The 18,845-nt window shown below is 33.8% G+C and overlaps 2 protein-coding genes across 2 annotated transcripts; both read left to right on the top strand.

Annotated features, from left to right (window-relative positions):
• The first annotated feature begins 2,475 nt into the window (after positions 1–2,475).
• Positions 2,476–5,205, top strand: LOC133815235 (FHA domain-containing protein At4g14490-like). The gene is made up of 3 exons (XM_062248091.1): positions 2,476–2,568; positions 3,498–4,377; positions 4,992–5,205. The coding sequence occupies exons 1-2, from the start codon at positions 2,476–2,478 to the stop codon at positions 4,362–4,364; spliced, it is 960 nt and encodes a 319-aa protein (XP_062104075.1). The 3' UTR covers positions 4,365–4,377; positions 4,992–5,205.
• A 12,168-nt stretch (positions 5,206–17,373) lies between these two features.
• On the top strand, positions 17,374–17,967 carry LOC133815234 (uncharacterized mitochondrial protein AtMg00240-like). The gene is made up of 2 exons (XM_062248090.1): positions 17,374–17,495; positions 17,595–17,967. The coding sequence occupies exons 1-2, from the start codon at positions 17,374–17,376 to the stop codon at positions 17,965–17,967; spliced, it is 495 nt and encodes a 164-aa protein (XP_062104074.1).
• Positions 17,968–18,845: the final 878 nt, after the last annotated feature.

Below are 18,845 nucleotides of genomic sequence, written 5' to 3'. Positions count from 1 at the left end.
TTTTAATTAATTAATTAAATCCTTATTCAAATTAACTAATTATAATTTGAAACTTGATTTAATTTTATTTATTTATATTGACACCAGTTTATCAATATTAATAAATTTACCCAAAGATTCTCTTTTATTCTCTAAATCTCATATCTCTGTAAATTTTCCAAAATTGACCTAGTCAACTTTAAAAAAATTATAATTGATAATTAAATCAATTAATTGAGACATTCTAGATGATTTACTCAAAGGTGATGCGGGGACCATGGATCCATGAAATCAAGCTCCAATAAGTTACCGTGAATTTATTTACGAATAATTTCACTACCTTATTAATTCCTCGTGACTCCATTATAGACTCGGAATTGAACTCTTCAATTCATAGAACATATTTTCCAAACCATAAATACGTTATCCATTGTTATAACCATTACAGTTAGTCAATCCTCTATCAATGACTTACTTAACGAGCTAGGTGAAAATTACTGTTTTACCCCTCATCAGTATTTTTTTTCTTAACTCACACTAAGTTCCTTATAAATGATATTTCCGTGAACTTAATCACAGAAATGAGATCTCAATCATTTAACCTTTTGAACAAATCAATTAAGGAAATCAACTTTTCACTTCTCATACAAAAGTTATAGATTTCATATTTATGAATAATACTCCTACTCAATTACACTACTAAATCTCCAAGATGTAAGTATAGGCTAGACCGTAGGGTAAGCTAGTAATGAACAAGTCAAAAGATTCAAATAATATAATTAGCAGAATATTATCACTCGGAATTAAGATCGAATTAACATATGGTCAACATTGTGACATTGATTAGATTCGATAAAAACGATACTTATTTATCAATCAATAATCAATATGGGTCCTAGTCCGATGTAACCAAATACATCCGATCATATCTACTTGGTCAATGCCTTGGACAAGACATCACACATCTAATGTGTAAGTAGATCATATCGTAGATTTCCTAATCAGTGAAAATCCAATGCATTGATATAATCTTAGGACTCATTATTTTAAACATATAATTACAACTATAATCCACTATGACCTAGTCACTATAATTGTACCTATCCATATGTTCGTGATTTTATGAATGTTTGTATTAATTGAATAAACATGTAATAAAATAAGCAAAAAATGCTATTGAATAAGCAAAATGATTTCTACTTCTTTTATTGATAATAATAATGTGATACATAAGAAATATAGTTTTATTAAGGGCATAAAACCCAACAAATGGTACTTAAGGAAACAATAAATAATTAAAGAGGTAAAACGATGATTTTATCCATTCTTTAATTATGAAACATTAATAGAGGATTGAGTTATATATAATGATTAAATCGATGGGCGCTTTTTATCTTTAAAAAGTACTATGTAAATAAATGTCTATAATTGCAATAGTGCAGTCTCATATTTTTAGTGAAATAATATTGAAATGAATAAATTAAGGTTATTATATTAAAGAGATTTAATTAATAATATAAATTTATTGGAGCATGAAATTGTAGGTCTATAGGTCCCAAGGTGACTCTATCAACATTATTCAAAGTAAGAGTTGAAACTAGGGAAAATCAGTGAAAAGACATATTTGGAATAAATTTATTCTTCAGAACAAATATGTAATTGAGATTAATTAATTAATTATTAATTTTATAAATAAATTAATTATAATTTTTTCGAAATTTATAAATAATAAAAATAATTAATTTTAAATTAATTAGTTTTTATTTATGTGAAAAATAAATCTGATAATTCAAATTGAATTTGAATTGGTTTAAATTTATTCAAATAATTAAAATATTTATCTAATAAGGTTAGTTATTAGTTCTTAGATATTTTATCATTTTTTAATAAATAAATTATTAAACAATTAATAAATAAATGTGTTAAAACACATGCCCTAAAAATTGGACATGTGTTACACACAAGTCATAGTGATTGCACAAGAATCCATTTTGGATATATTTTTTATTTAATTTAATATTTTATGATTAATAGTTGTTTAATTTTAAAATTTGAATTAAATTAAATTATAAAACAATCTGGTAAGAGTTTCTAGATATTCAGAAGTTTAAGATTCAGATTTTTAACAGAGAGAAAAATATATGGTATCTTTTCTCTAAACCTGAAAATCTATCTCAGACCTAAATTCCAAGATCTCATGTGTCAAGCACATCTTGTGAATCACTAAAAATTTCACTGTTGTTGTACGTGTCCACACACGTCTTGAGGTGAGATAACACTTTGGAAGATCGTGGTCTAAGTACTTGGATATTGCTAGGATAGGATGTTCATTGGAGATACGAAAAGATAGCAATGAATCTTGATAGTTCATCAACATGTATAATTCCTAATCTTTTCTATTTCATTGATTAATGTAGGTATATTAATGGCTCCGTAGTTTAAATCAATTTTTTTTAAATCTCTTGGGCCCACAACCTCATGCATTCCGCTGCGCACATGGTAAACATGTTGCCAACACCAGGTTCTCTCAAGCTAAATGTGGATGTTGCACTCAATCTTGAGAATGGACTCATTGGTTTTGGTGCGATTGTTCGTTATTCAGAATGCTTTCCTTTAAGTTATTTTTCCAAATGACTTTCTAGATTCTTGTCATCAAAAGATACTGAGGCTTTGGCCATTTTGTTTGTTTTGTCTTGGTGTTTTGAGCTTGATTTTTCATTTCGACTATTGAGAGTGATTAAGAGGTTGTTGTTCACTCTGTTCTCTTTTTTAATGATTTTTTTCTTCAGTAAAGTTGTCTTATTAGGAACATTAGATCCTTGTTATCTATCTTTCCATGTGTATTTCTAACTCATGTGGTGTGTAATAGTAACACCGCTGCTCATGGTTTAGCCAGATATGAATTTCATATAGAAAAATTACTTGGTTGGAAGAAATTACACCTTTTATCATGACCTATGACTCCATGATTTTCATCAAATGAGCATTTGGTGAATTTGTTAAAAATAAAATTAGGGTAAAGTAGTAAAAAAATAAAGAAAAAAAAGTGTAATTGTAATTTTATTGTTTATTAATTAAAAAAAAGTGCTTGTGTTGAAAATTCAAAATCCGATCCGAATTGGGGGTTGGAAACGGTTTCCCTCTCATTCTAGTTTTTCTTCTTCATGGCTCTCAAACTTGAAATCACCAAAGGTCCTCGAGTCGGAGAAACCCTGGAATACCAGCCCGGATCCACCATTCGAACCGGTCGTGTTGTCCGGGGTAATAACCTCACCATCAAAGACTCAGGCATCTCCACCAAGCACCTCTCCCTCGAATCTGAATCTGGAAAATGGCTACTTCAAGACATCGACTCCTCCAACGGCTCTTTCCTCAACGACCAACTGTTCGACCCCGACATCCCAGTCGATCTCAGTGACGGAGACTGCATCAATATTGGAGAATCCACTTCCATCTCCGTCAAGATTGAAGTCCACGATGGGAGCTACTTGAGGCGGAGCTCTAGACGTTGAGTTCAGGAGAAGGATGGCAGAGCTTCTGGTGTGACTAATCGGGGTAGGAGAGGTAAGGTTGCGAAGGAAAAGGAGAAGGAAGTGGAATGTGCTTTGGGGGTGGAGAATGCAGAAGCGGTGGATGTAGTTGAGGTGGTTGAGAAACCAAGGCGGGGGAGGAAACCTAGGGTTTTGAAGAGTGTGGTTGAGGAGAAGGAGAAGGAGGAGCAAGAGCATGAAGAGAAAATGGGGCAGCTGCGGCAAGTGAGAACGAGGCGAACTCGGAGCTCCAAAAAGGAGGAAAATGCAATGTCTTGTTCAGTTGTTGAGAAAATTCCAGAGAATTCTGATGTAGAAGGTGAACAAATTAAGGTTGGCAATAAGAAGACTACTCGTGCCGGCGGTGGCACAAGGAGGAGGAAGAATTCACCACAGAAGTCGCCTGATTGTGTAGAAGTCATTGATCTTAAGGATGAGTTGATTATGAGTGTACATGAGTGTGAAAAGGCAGTCAGCGAGCTTGGTGTCGAAGAAGTTTGTGAAAAGGTCGTCGGGGAGCATCGTGTTGAAGAAGTTGGCGCTGGTGAGCTTTGTGTTGAAGAAATTGGTGAAAAGGAGGATCATGGCAGAGATGCGTGTGGCATCAGTGGAGAGGAAAAAAAGGATAGTGCTTCTGGTTCTAAAGAGAAGTTGGGTGAATCTGGAAAGGAGCTGGATTTGGAGAAGATGACACTTGGAGAGTGGTTTGATTATTTGGAGATTGCTTTGTCGAAACAGATAATTGAAGCAAGTGAGGAGATGATCAAGGGTATGAGACTGAAAGCCGAAAGGGTTCACAATTACATGGCAGAGCATAAGAATGAGAAGGCCAAAGTGCCTGTAGGCAAGAGTTAGAAGCACCTATTGTGTAAGATGCTAGGTTTTTCCACATTTAGCTTAGAGTTCTTCATTTAGTTCGTGCTGTAAATATAAATATTAAATGTATTATTCCTTATCCTCTTAAGGCTTCAAAAGGAAATTATTATTTTGCGGTCGACTATCTTTATATTGCAGCTTGTTACTAACTTCATGCTAATTTGTCTGCGTATTGAAGTTTTCTGCTTTCATTTATTGCTGTTGCTAATTCAATTTACTTATTCAGTTCTTCATTGGTTTTAGTAGCTTATCTTTTAAGGTTGCATTCTGCTCAATGGAGATTGTTTTTTCTTCAGAGATAACATCCCAACAAATTTCTCTTTCATGTGAGCCTATATTGAAGATTGAAATTGGAAATTTAGTTGGAATGCACTTGCACTAGAATGAAAGGCCTTTTGAACTTTAACAGCTGGTTTTATCTTGTGAAAGAATGAAGATAATATTATCTTATTGTCACTTTTAAGTTTTAACCATAAATTTTCTTGCTATACTTTCAATTAGTATTCCTTTTAATTACAAGATCTAATTTTATGAAGATTTTTTTTTATTGGCTGTTTCTTTTAAGATGTAGCCTTGTAGATGTTTAATCAATTACTCGTTTTGCAGTCTTACTGAGCTCTATCTCCACTGAAACTATCTGTAGTATAATTAGCCTCAACAAATGTTTTAAAGGATAAGCTTCTCCTTAATGGCTTCTTTTATCGTCAACTTCATGTGTACTGCGAATGCCTTACAATGCAGGCTTGGTGACAACATGATCTATAGCATATATATATGGCATCCAGGTTGGTCACGTATTACGACCTTGTTGCTGATGATGCACTTTCTTGGTAGCTCTGTTAGAAAATTTATTGCATACTTTGTATGAATATTGGAGCATATAACATGGCAAATGTATGTTGTTGCAAATGAAGAATGTGACGTTTAGAGAAATGGATAATTAGATTTTAGGATGTATTATTTCGTTGTAGGCTTATAATTTGTTTTGATCAAGACTTCAAGTTAGGTGGGGAGCTTTAAAATAAGTTTCATAGCAATGTTCTGACTGTAATTGTAATTTCAATTTCGTATTCTGTGTGCCAAGTCTGCCAAGACCCAGCTTCGCATTTGTTCCTATCCCAGCTTAATATAATTGATTATCATATTATATGTAATACTGTTGGCAATTATTTTATTAAATAGCCACCAATGAGTTGATTTTGCCATATCCTTGATTTTGGTTAAATCTTTTGAAAGCTTAATGTACTTTGAACTTGAAACCCATACTTAGACTGCCATATGTTGGTCTAGCCATGTCTAAGTCTATTCCATTTTTTTAAACCAGAGAAAGTTGAGTTTGGTAATTGGTAGTGATGTTGATTTCTTTCTTATGAAACAACAGTTTTGTATTAAAGAATAAAATGAGAGAAGATTTGAAACTGTGTTTTCTTGTATCTTCAATCAATACTAGGTATGCCCTTTTATAGGGACTGTACAAAATAATCACAATAAATATTAAAGAATAAAAAACCCTATAAATAAGGAAACTTATATACAATAAAAGACTACAACTATCACATCTAAAACTACAGGTAATATTGTGTATCTTTGTGATTTTATTTCCTGGCTGTCAACACTCCCCTCAAGCTTGACGGTTCTGTAAATGTTAATAATTCCAAGCTTGTTCGTAAGGAAATTAAATACTCATTCAGATAGTCCCTTTGTTAGTATATCCGCCAGTTGTTGATCAGTGTGCACATGCTTAACGCTGATTATCCATCCATCAATTTTTTCTTTAATAAAGTGTCGATCCACTTCTACATACTTGGTTCTGCCATGATGTACATGATTATGTGCTATTCTGATGGTGGACTTGTTGTCACAGAATAATTGGATAGGAGCTTCATATTCTATCTTTAATTCTCTAATCAGTCGTTTTAGCCATGTAACTTCACATACCCTGTGAACCATAGCCCTAAATTCTGCTTCTACAATGTTTCCTGCAACAACGGTTTGCTTTTTTACTTCTCCAAGTAACTAGATTACCCCATAGTAGGGTACAATAACCGGAGGTAGATTTCCTCTAATTAATTGATCTAGCCCAGTTAGCATCTGTAAAGACTTCAACCTTTCTTTCATTTGTCATTTTGAATAATAGTCCCTTTCCTGGTGCTTGCTTCAGATATCTCAAGATTCTATACACAGCATTGAGATGGCCTTGACACAAATCGTGCATATATTGATGAGATAGATATATAAGCTTCCCTGCTGGGTGCTGGTATCTTCCTTTCTCAACTGGATCTCCTTCAAACATTTTAGTCTTGTCTCCAAGTTCAATTGGAGTTTTGCTAGGCTTGCAACCGAGCATCCCGGTTTCTTTTAGGAGATCAAGAGTATATTTTTGTTGAGATACATAAATGCTTTTTTTGCTTCTGGCAATTTCCATACCTAGAAAATATTTTTAATGCCCGAGATCTTTGACTTCGAACGCCTTTCCCATCATCTCTTTGATTAGACTTATCTCCTCGGTATTACTTCTAGTGACAATTATATCATCGACATATACTATCAAGATATTAATTTTCCTTTTTCCTGATTGCTTAATGAACAATGTATGATCAGTTTGACCCTGTGTGTACCCAAGACTTTTGACAACTTTCGAGAACCTGGTGTAGCTTTTGGTGTAGCCTTGTAGATGTTCAATCAATTGCTCGTTTTGCAGTCTTACTGAGCTCTATCTCCACTGAAGCTATCTGTAGTATAATTAGCCTCAACAAATGTTTTAAAGCATAAGCTTCTCCTTAATGGCTTCTTTTATCGTCAACTTCATGTGTACTACGAATGCCTTACAATGCAAGCTTGGTGACAACATGATCTATAGCATATATATTTGGCGTCCAGGTTGGTTACGTATTACGACCTTGCTACTGATGATGCACTTTCTTGGTAGCTTTGTTAGAAAATTTATTGCATTTTTTGTATGAATATTGGAGCATATAACATGGCGAATGTATGTTGTTGCAAATGAAGAATGTGACATTTAGAGAAATGGATAATTAGATTATAGGATGTATTATTTCATCAGTTGTAGGCTTATAATTTGTTTTGATCAAGACTTCAAGTTAGGTGGGAGCTTTAAAATAAGTTTCATAACAATGTTCTAACTGTAATTGTAATGTCAAACTCATTGAGAGAATTTTGTGTGCCAAGTCTGCCAAGACCCAGCTTCGCATTTGTTCCTATCCCAGCTTAATTATCATATTATATGTAATATTGTTGGCAATTATTTTATTAAATAGCCACCAATGAGTTGATTTTGGTTAAATCTTTTGAAAGCTTAATGTACTTTGAACTTGAAAACCATACTTAGACTGCCATATGTTGGTTTGGCCATGTCTAAGTCTATTCCATTTTTTCAAACCAGAGAAAGTTGAGTTTGGTAATTGGTAGTGATGTTGATTTCTTTCTTATGAAACAACAGTTTTGTATTAAAGAATAAAATGAGAGAAGATTTGAAATTGTTTTTCTTGTATCTTCGATCAATACTAGGTTTGCTCTTTTATAGGGACTGTACAAAATAATCACAATAAATGTTAAAGAATAAAAACCCTATAAATAAGGAAACTTATATACAATAAAAGACTGCAGCTATCACATCTAAAACAACAAATAATATTGCATATCTTTGTGATTTTATTTCCTGGCTGTCAACATTCCCCCTCAAGCTTGACTATAGATGTTAATAAGTCCAAGCTTGTTTGTAAGGAAATTAAATACTCGTTCAGATAGTCCCTTAGTTAGTACATATGCCAGTTGTTGATCAGTGTGCACATGCTTAACGTTGATTATCCCTCATCAATTTTTTCTTTGATAAAGTGTCAATCCACTTCTACTTGATTCTGTCATGATGTACAGGACTATGTGCTAATGGTGGACTTGTTGTCGCAGAATAATTGGATAGGAGCTTCGTATTCTATCTTTAATTGTCCAAGCAATAATTTTTTCCATATAACTTCACATACCCCATGAGCCAAAGCCCTAAATTCTGCTTCTACATTGCTTCTTGCAACAACGATTTGCTTTTTACTTCTCCAAGTAACTAGATTACCTCATAGTAGGGTACAATAACCGGATGTAGATTTCCTGTCATTAATTGATCTAGCCCAGTCAACATCTGTAAAGACTTCAACCTTTCTTTTTTTTGTCTTTTTGAAGAATAGTTCCTTTCTTGGTGCTTGTTTCGGATATCTCAAGATTCTATACACAGCATTGAGATGGCCTTGACACGGATCGTGCATATACTGATGAGATAGATAAATAAGCTTCTCTACTAGGTGTTGGTATCTTCCTTTCTCAACTGAATCTCCTTCAAACATTTTAGTCTTGTCTCCAAGTTCAATTGGAGTTCTGCTAGGCTTGCAACCGAGCATCCCAGTTTCTGAGATCAAGAGTATATTTTCATTGAGATACAAAAATGCCTTTTTTGCTTCTGGCAATTTCCATACCTAGAAAATATTTTAATGCCCCGAGAACTTTAACTTCAAACTCCTTTGCCATCATCTCTTTGATTAGACTTATCTCCTTGGCATTACTTCCAGTGACAATTATATCATCGATATATACTATCAGGAGAGTAATTTTCCTTTTTCCTGATTGCTTAATGAACAATGTATGATCAGTTCGACCTTGTATGTACCCAAGACTTTTGACAACTTTTGTGACCCAATCGAACCAAGCATCTCGGTTTCTTTTAGGAGCAAATGTTTGTATATTTAGCATTAATAAACTCAATTTTGACTAACTTTAGTTAGTTAAATAGACCCTACTAGTGCAACTATGCCTGCGACAGGTAGCCACATTAACAAACTGTTTAAAAAAAATGAATTGAATATGACAGAAGGGGCACGTTTGCAATGGTTACTATAGTTCTGGAGAAATTTTTGCCAAGCATAAAAATTTGGAAGGTAAAACTCTACAAGGGCAATAGTTCAGGAGGGAAAATTTCTATTTGTCCAAAGAAAAATATATATTTTGAGAATTAGTTTTTGTTTTTTTTTTTTTTTGGAGGGGATTGAGAATTGGGTTTGTTAGGGTGGAAAAATCCCTGTCAATATTTAATTTTGTGGATGATATATATTGTTTAACAGTTACGAATAGGAGTAGTTTCTATTTTTTAATATTTCATTTATTTAGTATTCTAATCGTTTCAAATTTTTAGGGTGGTTAATTGTATTTCCCTTATATATTCTCTCTATTTTAGGTTGTAATATACACATAAATAAAAATTATTTCCCTACTGTTCTTTATATGGTATCAGAGAACTAAGGCTCTCGATTTGCTCTCTCTCCTGACCACCCTCTGGTTTTTCTCCAATTTTTATGTTGATCGTTCCTCAGCTTTCAAATGACGTTCAAAGTGCTCCAGGCGAGGTTTTATCTCTCGTGCACCAATTAAGTTGTTCCTCTGTCCATTCGCACGTCCCAAACGAAGTAGTCCAGCGTGTTCCAGGCTCTCAGGCGAATCAGTCTGTGCTCCAGGCGATTCCCTGCTTCGTGAAGTCCCAACACCTTTGTCCCTTCGTCAAGTCCCAGAAAAAAAAATAGTTTCTTTTTTTTAAAAACTGTCTGAAGCCTTATTAATCCAGGCCCAAAAACCCTATGCCTGAATCCTTATTAACCCAGGCCCACAAAAAAAGCCCTCTGTCTGAAGCCCAAGTCACCCAGGCCCAATTTTTTTTGCGCTGCCATTTTTTCCTTCAATCCGACAATGTCTACCAGTGAGGAAGTTTCTTCTGAGACGAGAGGATCTATTCCTCCATCGCAAGCTCAATCCAGTGGCTCTATAGGATCTCTGTATAGCCATGACAATAGCTCTCTTCATATCACAGCCCACAAGCTTGATGGAAAAAATTATCTTCAGTGGGCTCAATCAGTCAAACTCGTCATTTGTGGATGTGGGAAACTTGGGTACATCACTGGTGATCTCCCGACACCACCTTCCACTGATCCTATGTACAAAGTATGGCAAGCTAAAAACTCTATAGTTCTTGCATGGCTAATTAATTCGATGGATCAAAAAATTAGCTTCAGATTTTTATTCTTTAAGACTGCTAAGGAAGTATGGGACGCTGCTCGAAAAATGTACTCTGACCTTGGTAACGCTTCTCAAATTTTTGAGATCCGCACCAAACTGAGAGATTAAGCAAGGTAATTAAACTGTTACCCAATATTTTTCGAATTTACAAGACTTATGGCAGGAACTTGATCTGGATCTGGATACCACACCACTATGTGCCAACTGTACCACAATCCAGCGACAACAACTAGAGAAAGAACGCGTCTTCGAGTTCCTTACGGGGTTGAACAACAATCTGGATGAAGTTAGAGGTAGTCTGGTTGGTCGCTCTCCATTTCCTGATACTGAAGAAGCATTCTCTGAGGTCAGACGTGAAGAAGCACGCCGTCACATCATGCTCAATAACTCGAAACCACAATCAATTAAAAGTTCGGCACTTGTTTCTAAAACCGGCCAACCACAATCTGGCAAATCCAATCCTGATCCTCGACCTAATCGGAAGGGTGACAGACCTTTGTGTGATCATTGTCAACGTCATGGTCACACCCGGTCTACCTGTTGGGAAATTCATGGAAAACCACCAAACTGGACTCCTTGTCACCAGAATGAAAAAAAGGCCAACCACGTTCAGAGTGAAACTAAAAATACTGCTGTCCCTTCCTTCAGTAATGCATAAATTGAACAATTGTATACTATCTTGAGTCGATCTTCCATGGCACTCGAATCTGGATCCGAATCTCATAGTGCTTCAGTGGCACATTCCGTTAATTTCTCTTCCGCTGCCCAAACTCCGTGGATAATCGATTCTGGTGTAACAGATCACATGACAGTTTCATCTCATTTATTTGATTCTTATTGTCCCTGTTCGACAAAGACTAATGTCAAGATTGCAAATGGCACTCAATCCCCTATTGTAGGAATTGGCACCATTAAATTGTCCACTGATTTACTTCTTAAATCAGTTCTTTATGTTCCTTCTTTAAAATGCAATTTAATTTATGTTCACAAATTGACTTTTGATAACAATTGCCTTGCTAAATTTGTTAGGAAAATATAAATTGCCTCAATGGAAATTGATAATGATATGTTACAACTCTATGCAAAATATTATAATAGACAAGGATTGATTAAATAAAGTGTTACAACTCTATAACTGAAAATACAAATAAAACAAAGGAAATGAAGAAGATGATGAAGAAGAATAGAATAGTAAAATACAACTCTAAGCAAAAGGTTACAAATAAAGTAAAGTGTTTGAAACAAAAGAAAAGAAAAGATTACAACTCTTGAACAAGAAATACAAGTAAAAAGAACAAGAGAATAAGAAGAAAACAATACAATAGAAAGAATAACAGAAATACAAAAAACTCTCACTTACACAACCTAAGTGAAGAGGGTTGGGGATCACCAACTTGAACAAGGTTTAAAACCTTTGTCCAAAAGCTTATTTCCCCCTAACTCAAGCACTAAGGGATCTCTCACAGATTATAGGAAAAGCTTTCTGGAATTATCAAGCCTCAAGGTGTTTCTAGCCAAGTGCTCTAATGGATAGAAATGTTGTGTCTTACAAGTGAGCTATAGGCTCCTATTTATAGAGTTTAGAGACACCCTTTGAATTTCAAATTCCACCAACCCCCATGGCTGTTACCAATGTTTAATTGGATTAATATGGAATTAAAAATGAGATTTGGGAGTTATTTGGGTTTTTTGAGCCGTTCAACAAAGATTGAAAAAACTGAAAATTTGGTCAGTTTTGGCCTATGGCCGCGGCCAGAGACATTAGTGGTCGTGGCCACTGGTCTCTGACCCACAGACCATGGCCACTGAATGTTGGTAGCCGCAGCCACTTACCAATTTCAGCACAAAAAATGTGCTATTTTTCTAAACGGTTCCAAACCCTCCCAAATGATTTTGTAACTCCCAAAACACATTATTGGGGTTAAAATCATATCTCTAACAGCCATATCACATATGGTTTTATGAAATTCATCTCAATATTGTGTAACAACAATTTTACACAATAAAGGGTAATATTTGGAAGTTACAAATTTGTAACACCAAATATGTTACATTATTTGGATATATCTCATATATCTAAATATTGTAACTCTCTATTATATGTTACAATATGTGACACACTTTGTCACATTTATTTAATCTAAAACATTATATTATAATATAATATAATATTACATTATATTATAAAATAATATAACAAAATTTGTGTCCAATTCTTGCCAATGTTAGGATCTATCATCGGGGAGGACGATTGGCAATGCTAAGATTCGTGACGGACTTTATTTCTTCGACAGGAAACATCCAACCAACAAAGTTCCAAGTTCCTTTTCTACTTATGTTTCAAACTCTGCTTCTGATTCCAATTTTAATACCATTATGTTATGGCATTGTCGACTTGGGTATCCAAGTTTTTTATATTTAAAACATCTGTTTCCATTTTTATTTTTCAATAAAAATGATGCTGAATTTCAATGCGATATCTGTCAATTTGCCAAACATACACTTGTTTCATTTCCTCCAAGGATGTATATACCTTCTAGTCCTTTCTCTCTTGTTCATAGTGATATTTGGGGGACCATCCAAGGTCTCTACTGCTCATGGTAAGCGTTGGTTTATTATGTTTATTGATGATCACACACGTATTACTTGAGTTTATCTGCTTAAGCATAAGTCTGATACATGTCAGGTTTTTCAAAACTTTCATCATATGATCCAAACACAATTTCAAACCTCTATCAGAATACTTCGTGCCGACAATGGTACTGAATATTTCAATACCACTCTTGGTCCCTACCTTCTCCAAAACGGGATTGTTCATCAAAGTTCGTGTGTCGATACTCGGCAACAGAATGGGGTTGCTGAACGGAAAAATCGTCACTCTTAGAAGTAGCCTGTGCTCTCATGTTCACTATGCATGTTCCAAAATATCTTTGGGGCAATGTTGTTCTCACTGCTACATACCTCATTAACCGCCTTCCAAGTCGACCCCTTCAATTCAAGACACCATATTTTTTCCTTCAATCACTCTATCCTCACACTTCTTCAAATTCTCTACCAGTCAAAGTTTTTGGCTGCACTGCTTTTGTTCACGTTCACTCTCACAATCGTAGTAAACTTGATCCTAGAGCAATAAAAACAGTGTTCCTGGGTTATTCTCCTACCCAGAAAGGTTATCGTTGCTATTGTCCACTCACAAAAAAATCATACATGTCAAGTGATGTAACTTTTTTTTTTTTTAAATCCATATTTCACCCCACCTTGCTTCAGAGGGAGCATAGTCATCACAAGCAAGAAGCTCAGTGGCCGTGGGGTTTAGAATTACCTCTAGACACTCCATTTTCTTCAGATCCAGAAAAACCTCTAGACACTCCATTCTCTTCAGATCCAAGAAAAGAAAATCCTTCTTCTTCTTCAGAGAACATCTTAGAAACAGAAAGACCTCAAGACTTACAAAAAAAAATTCAGGTGTATTTCAGAAGAAATAAACAAGTCACAAATCCTCATCACAGTCAAGAGCCTGATCCAGTGATAGAACCACTTCCCACAAATGATTCAGGTACTCCTCCCTCAAACACTTAGTCAGATCTAGACATTCCTATTGCGTTAATAAAAGAAACTAGATCTTGTACTCAACACCCTATTTCGAAATTCATCTCCATCTCCATTTAAATTTTTTACCTCTAGTCTATCAGAATTTGTGATTCCCAGGAACATCAATGAAGCACTTGATACTCCTCAATGGAAGGCAGCAGTTCTCGAAGAGATAAAAGCACTTGAACAGAATAGAACTTAGAGACTGGTGGAGTTACCACCAGATAAGAAGATAATAGGGTGCAAATGGGTGTTTACAGTCAAGTACAATGCAAATGGATCCATTGAGAGGTACAAAGCTCGATTAGTTGCCAAGGGATTTACTCAAACTTATGGAATTGACTACACTGAGACATTCGCTCTAGTTGCGAAACTCAATACTATCAGAGTATTGCTCTCGTTAGCAGTCAACTTGGATTGGGAATTGCATCAACTCGATGTAAAAAATGCTTTCTTGAATGGCGAGCTGGAAGAAGAGGTGTACATGAGTCAGCCTTCAGGTTTTGAAGAATCTCCCAATTCAACTAAAGTCTGCAAACTAAACAAATCTCTCTACGGTCTAATTCACACTACAACAAAATAGACATTTAATGGCTATATGGGGGAGACATTGTAGACATTTAATGTCTCCCCCTAGGGGAGACGTTGTTGTAGGAGCCATCTAAAGTGGCCATATGACGTCTCCCATGGGGAGACTTTGTAGACTTCCAACGTCTCCCCCTGGGAGACGTCATAGGGTGTACGTGTACAACCTATGACGTCTCCCAGGGGGAGACGTACGAAGTCTACAAAGTCTCCCCATGGGAGACGTCATAGGTACCTACAACGTCTCCCATGGGGAGACTTTGTAGACTTCCAACGTCTCCCCCTGGGAGACGTCATTGGTTTTTGTAATTTTTTTAAAAAAATAATTAAATAATTATTTTCAGTATATTAATTAATAGAATTAAATATATATATATTTTTGAAATAGAATTAAATATATATTTTTTTGAAATAGAATTAAATATATTAATTAAAAAATATAAATTATATGCAAATTTAAATTGTGAATTTTCATTAATAAAAATGAAATGTGTATATAATATGTTTTTGTTAGCTAAATATACAAAATTGTAATATTTGTTGTTAAACATACAAAATTAACAAATATTACTCTAGCTAGCTAGACATAAGGTAAGAAATAAAATGTAAAAAAAAACCTAATATGTGGGACGATGACCTTGAATTATCGGTAGCATATGGTTCGCCCAGTGTTGTCGCAGTTCATTAATATGTGCTGGTGTATATGGCGTAGTGTTTAGCTACAAAAAAATACAAAGTAAAATATATTAGTTAATTATTATTTAATTATATATACTTTAATAATAAATAAATTTTTAACTATGTCTATGAAAAATTAAACTAAAAAAAAATACTAAATAAGCATACGAAAAATTGGGCAGCATTTCCCCTATATTAGTAACTTAACCATCTGTCAATCTAATCAAATCCAATCGAATAAGCACAACACAATACAAATATAATAATAGAATAATAAAATACATAATTCTAGACAAAATCAAGCAGCATTTCCCCTATAATAGTGATCTAACCATCTGTGAACAACAAGTCAAAAAATTCAAATAACACACAATAAGTTTCTTCCTTATAGCTCCGCAGCACACAAACAAATTTTCCAGAACCTACTTCACTAAAACACACAGTTCTCAACCTTCTGTTATCACCGAAACACACAATTTTAATCTCAGAACCTACTTCACTATGAATGAATATTTAAGATATTTAAACTCCTCTAACAAAAGTTTAATAATACTAAAACAAGAAAGAAGATAATGTATGTACCACTTGCAATTAATAATCCTTGCTAACAAATTTACTTCACTTTGCAAAGAGCACACTTTGCTATTAAATTCACAACCTACAAAACTAAATTAATTAATAAATAAAATATTAATAAACAAACTTCATTAAATAATTAGATTAACAATAATTTATTATTGAAATTTTAGAAACTTAAAAACCTCAAATGTGTGCTTGAAATAAAAAATTTGAAGCAAAAATCTCAGTTAAAACCACAACTTAAAATTTTTAATTAATTAATTAATAAAAGATTACTAAATCAATAAAATAACATAACTATATATAAATAACCTACTTAAATTTTAATAAATATTACAAATATATATAATTTTCTAATTAAATAATAATATAAATTAAAAAAAATTATAAACATTATAAACTTGAATTACTATTTTGTATGTAAAATTCAAATTAAATTATTTTTCTTATTTTAGACAATTATTAAATACATTTTAGCAAAACATATTTACATATATATACTTAACAAACATTAAAAATTAATTAAAAATGTATAATTTTCGGATTAAATAGTAATAAAAAATTAAAAATAGTAAATAATGTGGTATCATCTTAAAATTAAACAATATAGTATCTCAAATATACATAAAAATTATTTTTCATACTTTAAACTAATATTTCTAATAAAACCCACAAATCATAAAAAAAAATGCACAAAAACAATTTTTTATACCATTCTAACTATAATACATTGTTTAATCTTGAAATCCTACCTCAAATATGCTTTAAATCCACTTTGTTGAGCCAAAAATCACCCAAAACCGCAACTCATAAACCCTAAAATCTCAATATCAATTCCTTAATAACTAGAGACAATAAGTATGAAAATTATCCTAACTATTATACAACACTTATAAATAATAAAAACTTACCTCAAATGAGACTTTATAGCCTAAAATCGGCCAAAATCGTCAAAAAATTGCCCTGAAATTGCCCAGAAAATCGCCCTTCTCCGCCTCTGGTTCGTGCGCTCGGGGAAGAAGAAAGAAAGGCTGAATATATATATTAGGCCAAACATTTAACGTCTCCCCTGGGAAGACGTGCCAGACATCTAACGTCTCCCCAGGGGAGACGTTAGATGTCTGGCACGTCTTCTCAAGGGAGACGTCAGATGCTCTTACAAGTCTGATATTTTATAAATAAATAATTTTATATTCATATTTTTCAATTAACGTCTCCCACCACTTTTAATGACTTACCTTGGTAGTCATCAACAATAACTTTTAATGACTTACACCATTAGACTTTAAATATCCCTGAATACTTTTAATGACTTACACCATTGGTGTAAGTCATTATAGAGAGTCATTAAAAGTGAAAATTGTTGTAGTGTCAATCTCCTCGAGCATAATTCAATCGTTTTCTAAAGGTTGTCAAGGAGCTTGGATACGTGCAAGGTCAGACTGACCATACTCTCTTTATCAAACACTCAGTCGAAGGGAAAATGTCAGTTCTGATCTTGTATGTTGATGACATAATTGTTACTAGCAACCATACTGAAGAGATGAGTATGATTAAAGAAAGGTTGGCAAAGGAGTTCGAAGTCAAAGATCTCGGTGCTCTCAGGTATTTTTTGGGAATGGAATTTGCTAGAAGCAAAAGTGGAATTTCTGTGTCCCAAAGGAAATACACTCTTGATCTCTTAAAGGAGACATAAATGCTCAGTAGCAAGCCCAACAAGACTCCAATTGAGCTTGGAGACAAGAGGAGAATGTTCGAAGGAAGTCCAGTTGACAAAGGGAGGTACCAACAGCTAGTAGGGAAGTTTATCTTCCTCTCACATACTATACCTGACATTGCCTTTGCGGTGAGTCTAGTCAGTCAATATATGCATAATCCTTGTCAGGGACATCTCAATGCAGTATATAGAATTATGAGGTATCTCAAGCAAACATCAGGAAAATATCTTTTCTTCAAAAAGACAAACGAGAGGAAAGTTGAAGTGTTCACAGATGCAGATTGGGCTGGGTCAGTTGATGATAGAAAGTCTACATCTGGGTATTGTACGATTGTTTGGGGTAATGTCGTTACATGGTGAAGTAAAAAGCAAACGGTAGTTGCGAGGAGCAGTGTAGAGGAAAAATATAGAGCCATGGCCCATGGAGTATGTGAAGCAATTTGGATTAAACGCCTACTAGAGGAGTTTAAAATTGAGTATGTAGCTCCTATTTAGCTTTATTGTGATAATCAGTCTACCATCAACATTGCACATAATCCTGTACATCATGATCGAACTAAACATGTGGAAGTGAATCGTCACTTCATCAAAGAGAAGATTGAAGGAGGAAACATAAATATAACAGATCAACAGTCAGTCGATATTCTCACAAAGGGGTTGTCCGAGCGAGTATTTGATTTTCTTGTAAACAATCTTGGACTTATCATATCTTTAGTCCAACTTAAGGGGTGTGTTAACAGTTACGAATAGGAATAGTTTCTGTTTTTTAATATTTCATTTATTTAGTATTTTAATCATTTCAGTTTTTTTTAGGGTGATTAATTGTATTTTCCCTAGATATACTCTATTTTAGGTTGTAATATACACACAAATAAAAATTATCTCCCTACTTTTCTTTATATATATCATATTCTCTCTAAATGATTGTAGATTGGAGAAACATAGTTTTGTTAATAACTTGTTATAAAGTTTAAGAAATTATTAGAAAATTTTATTCTATATATTTGAGTTTCAATTATTCATTTCTTTAATATTCCTGTTGATATGTATATATGTTCATACATGTGTTTTTATTAATTCTGTTGCAATAAATTTATTGCAGTATTGCATATTTTTATACTTGAAATAAATATCTAATATTGATAATTAAAAAAAAAAATACTTGGGTGGCAAGACTATATTTTTCCAAATGCGAGCAGAGATTGAAACGTGCTTGACTAGTCTAGTCCTATTGATGT

Source organism: Humulus lupulus, chromosome 2 (genome assembly GCF_963169125.1).
Source record: "Humulus lupulus chromosome 2, drHumLupu1.1, whole genome shotgun sequence".
NCBI classification, from domain to species: domain Eukaryota; kingdom Viridiplantae; phylum Streptophyta; class Magnoliopsida; order Rosales; family Cannabaceae; genus Humulus; species Humulus lupulus.
This window is presented reverse-complemented; position numbering and strand designations above follow the sequence as displayed.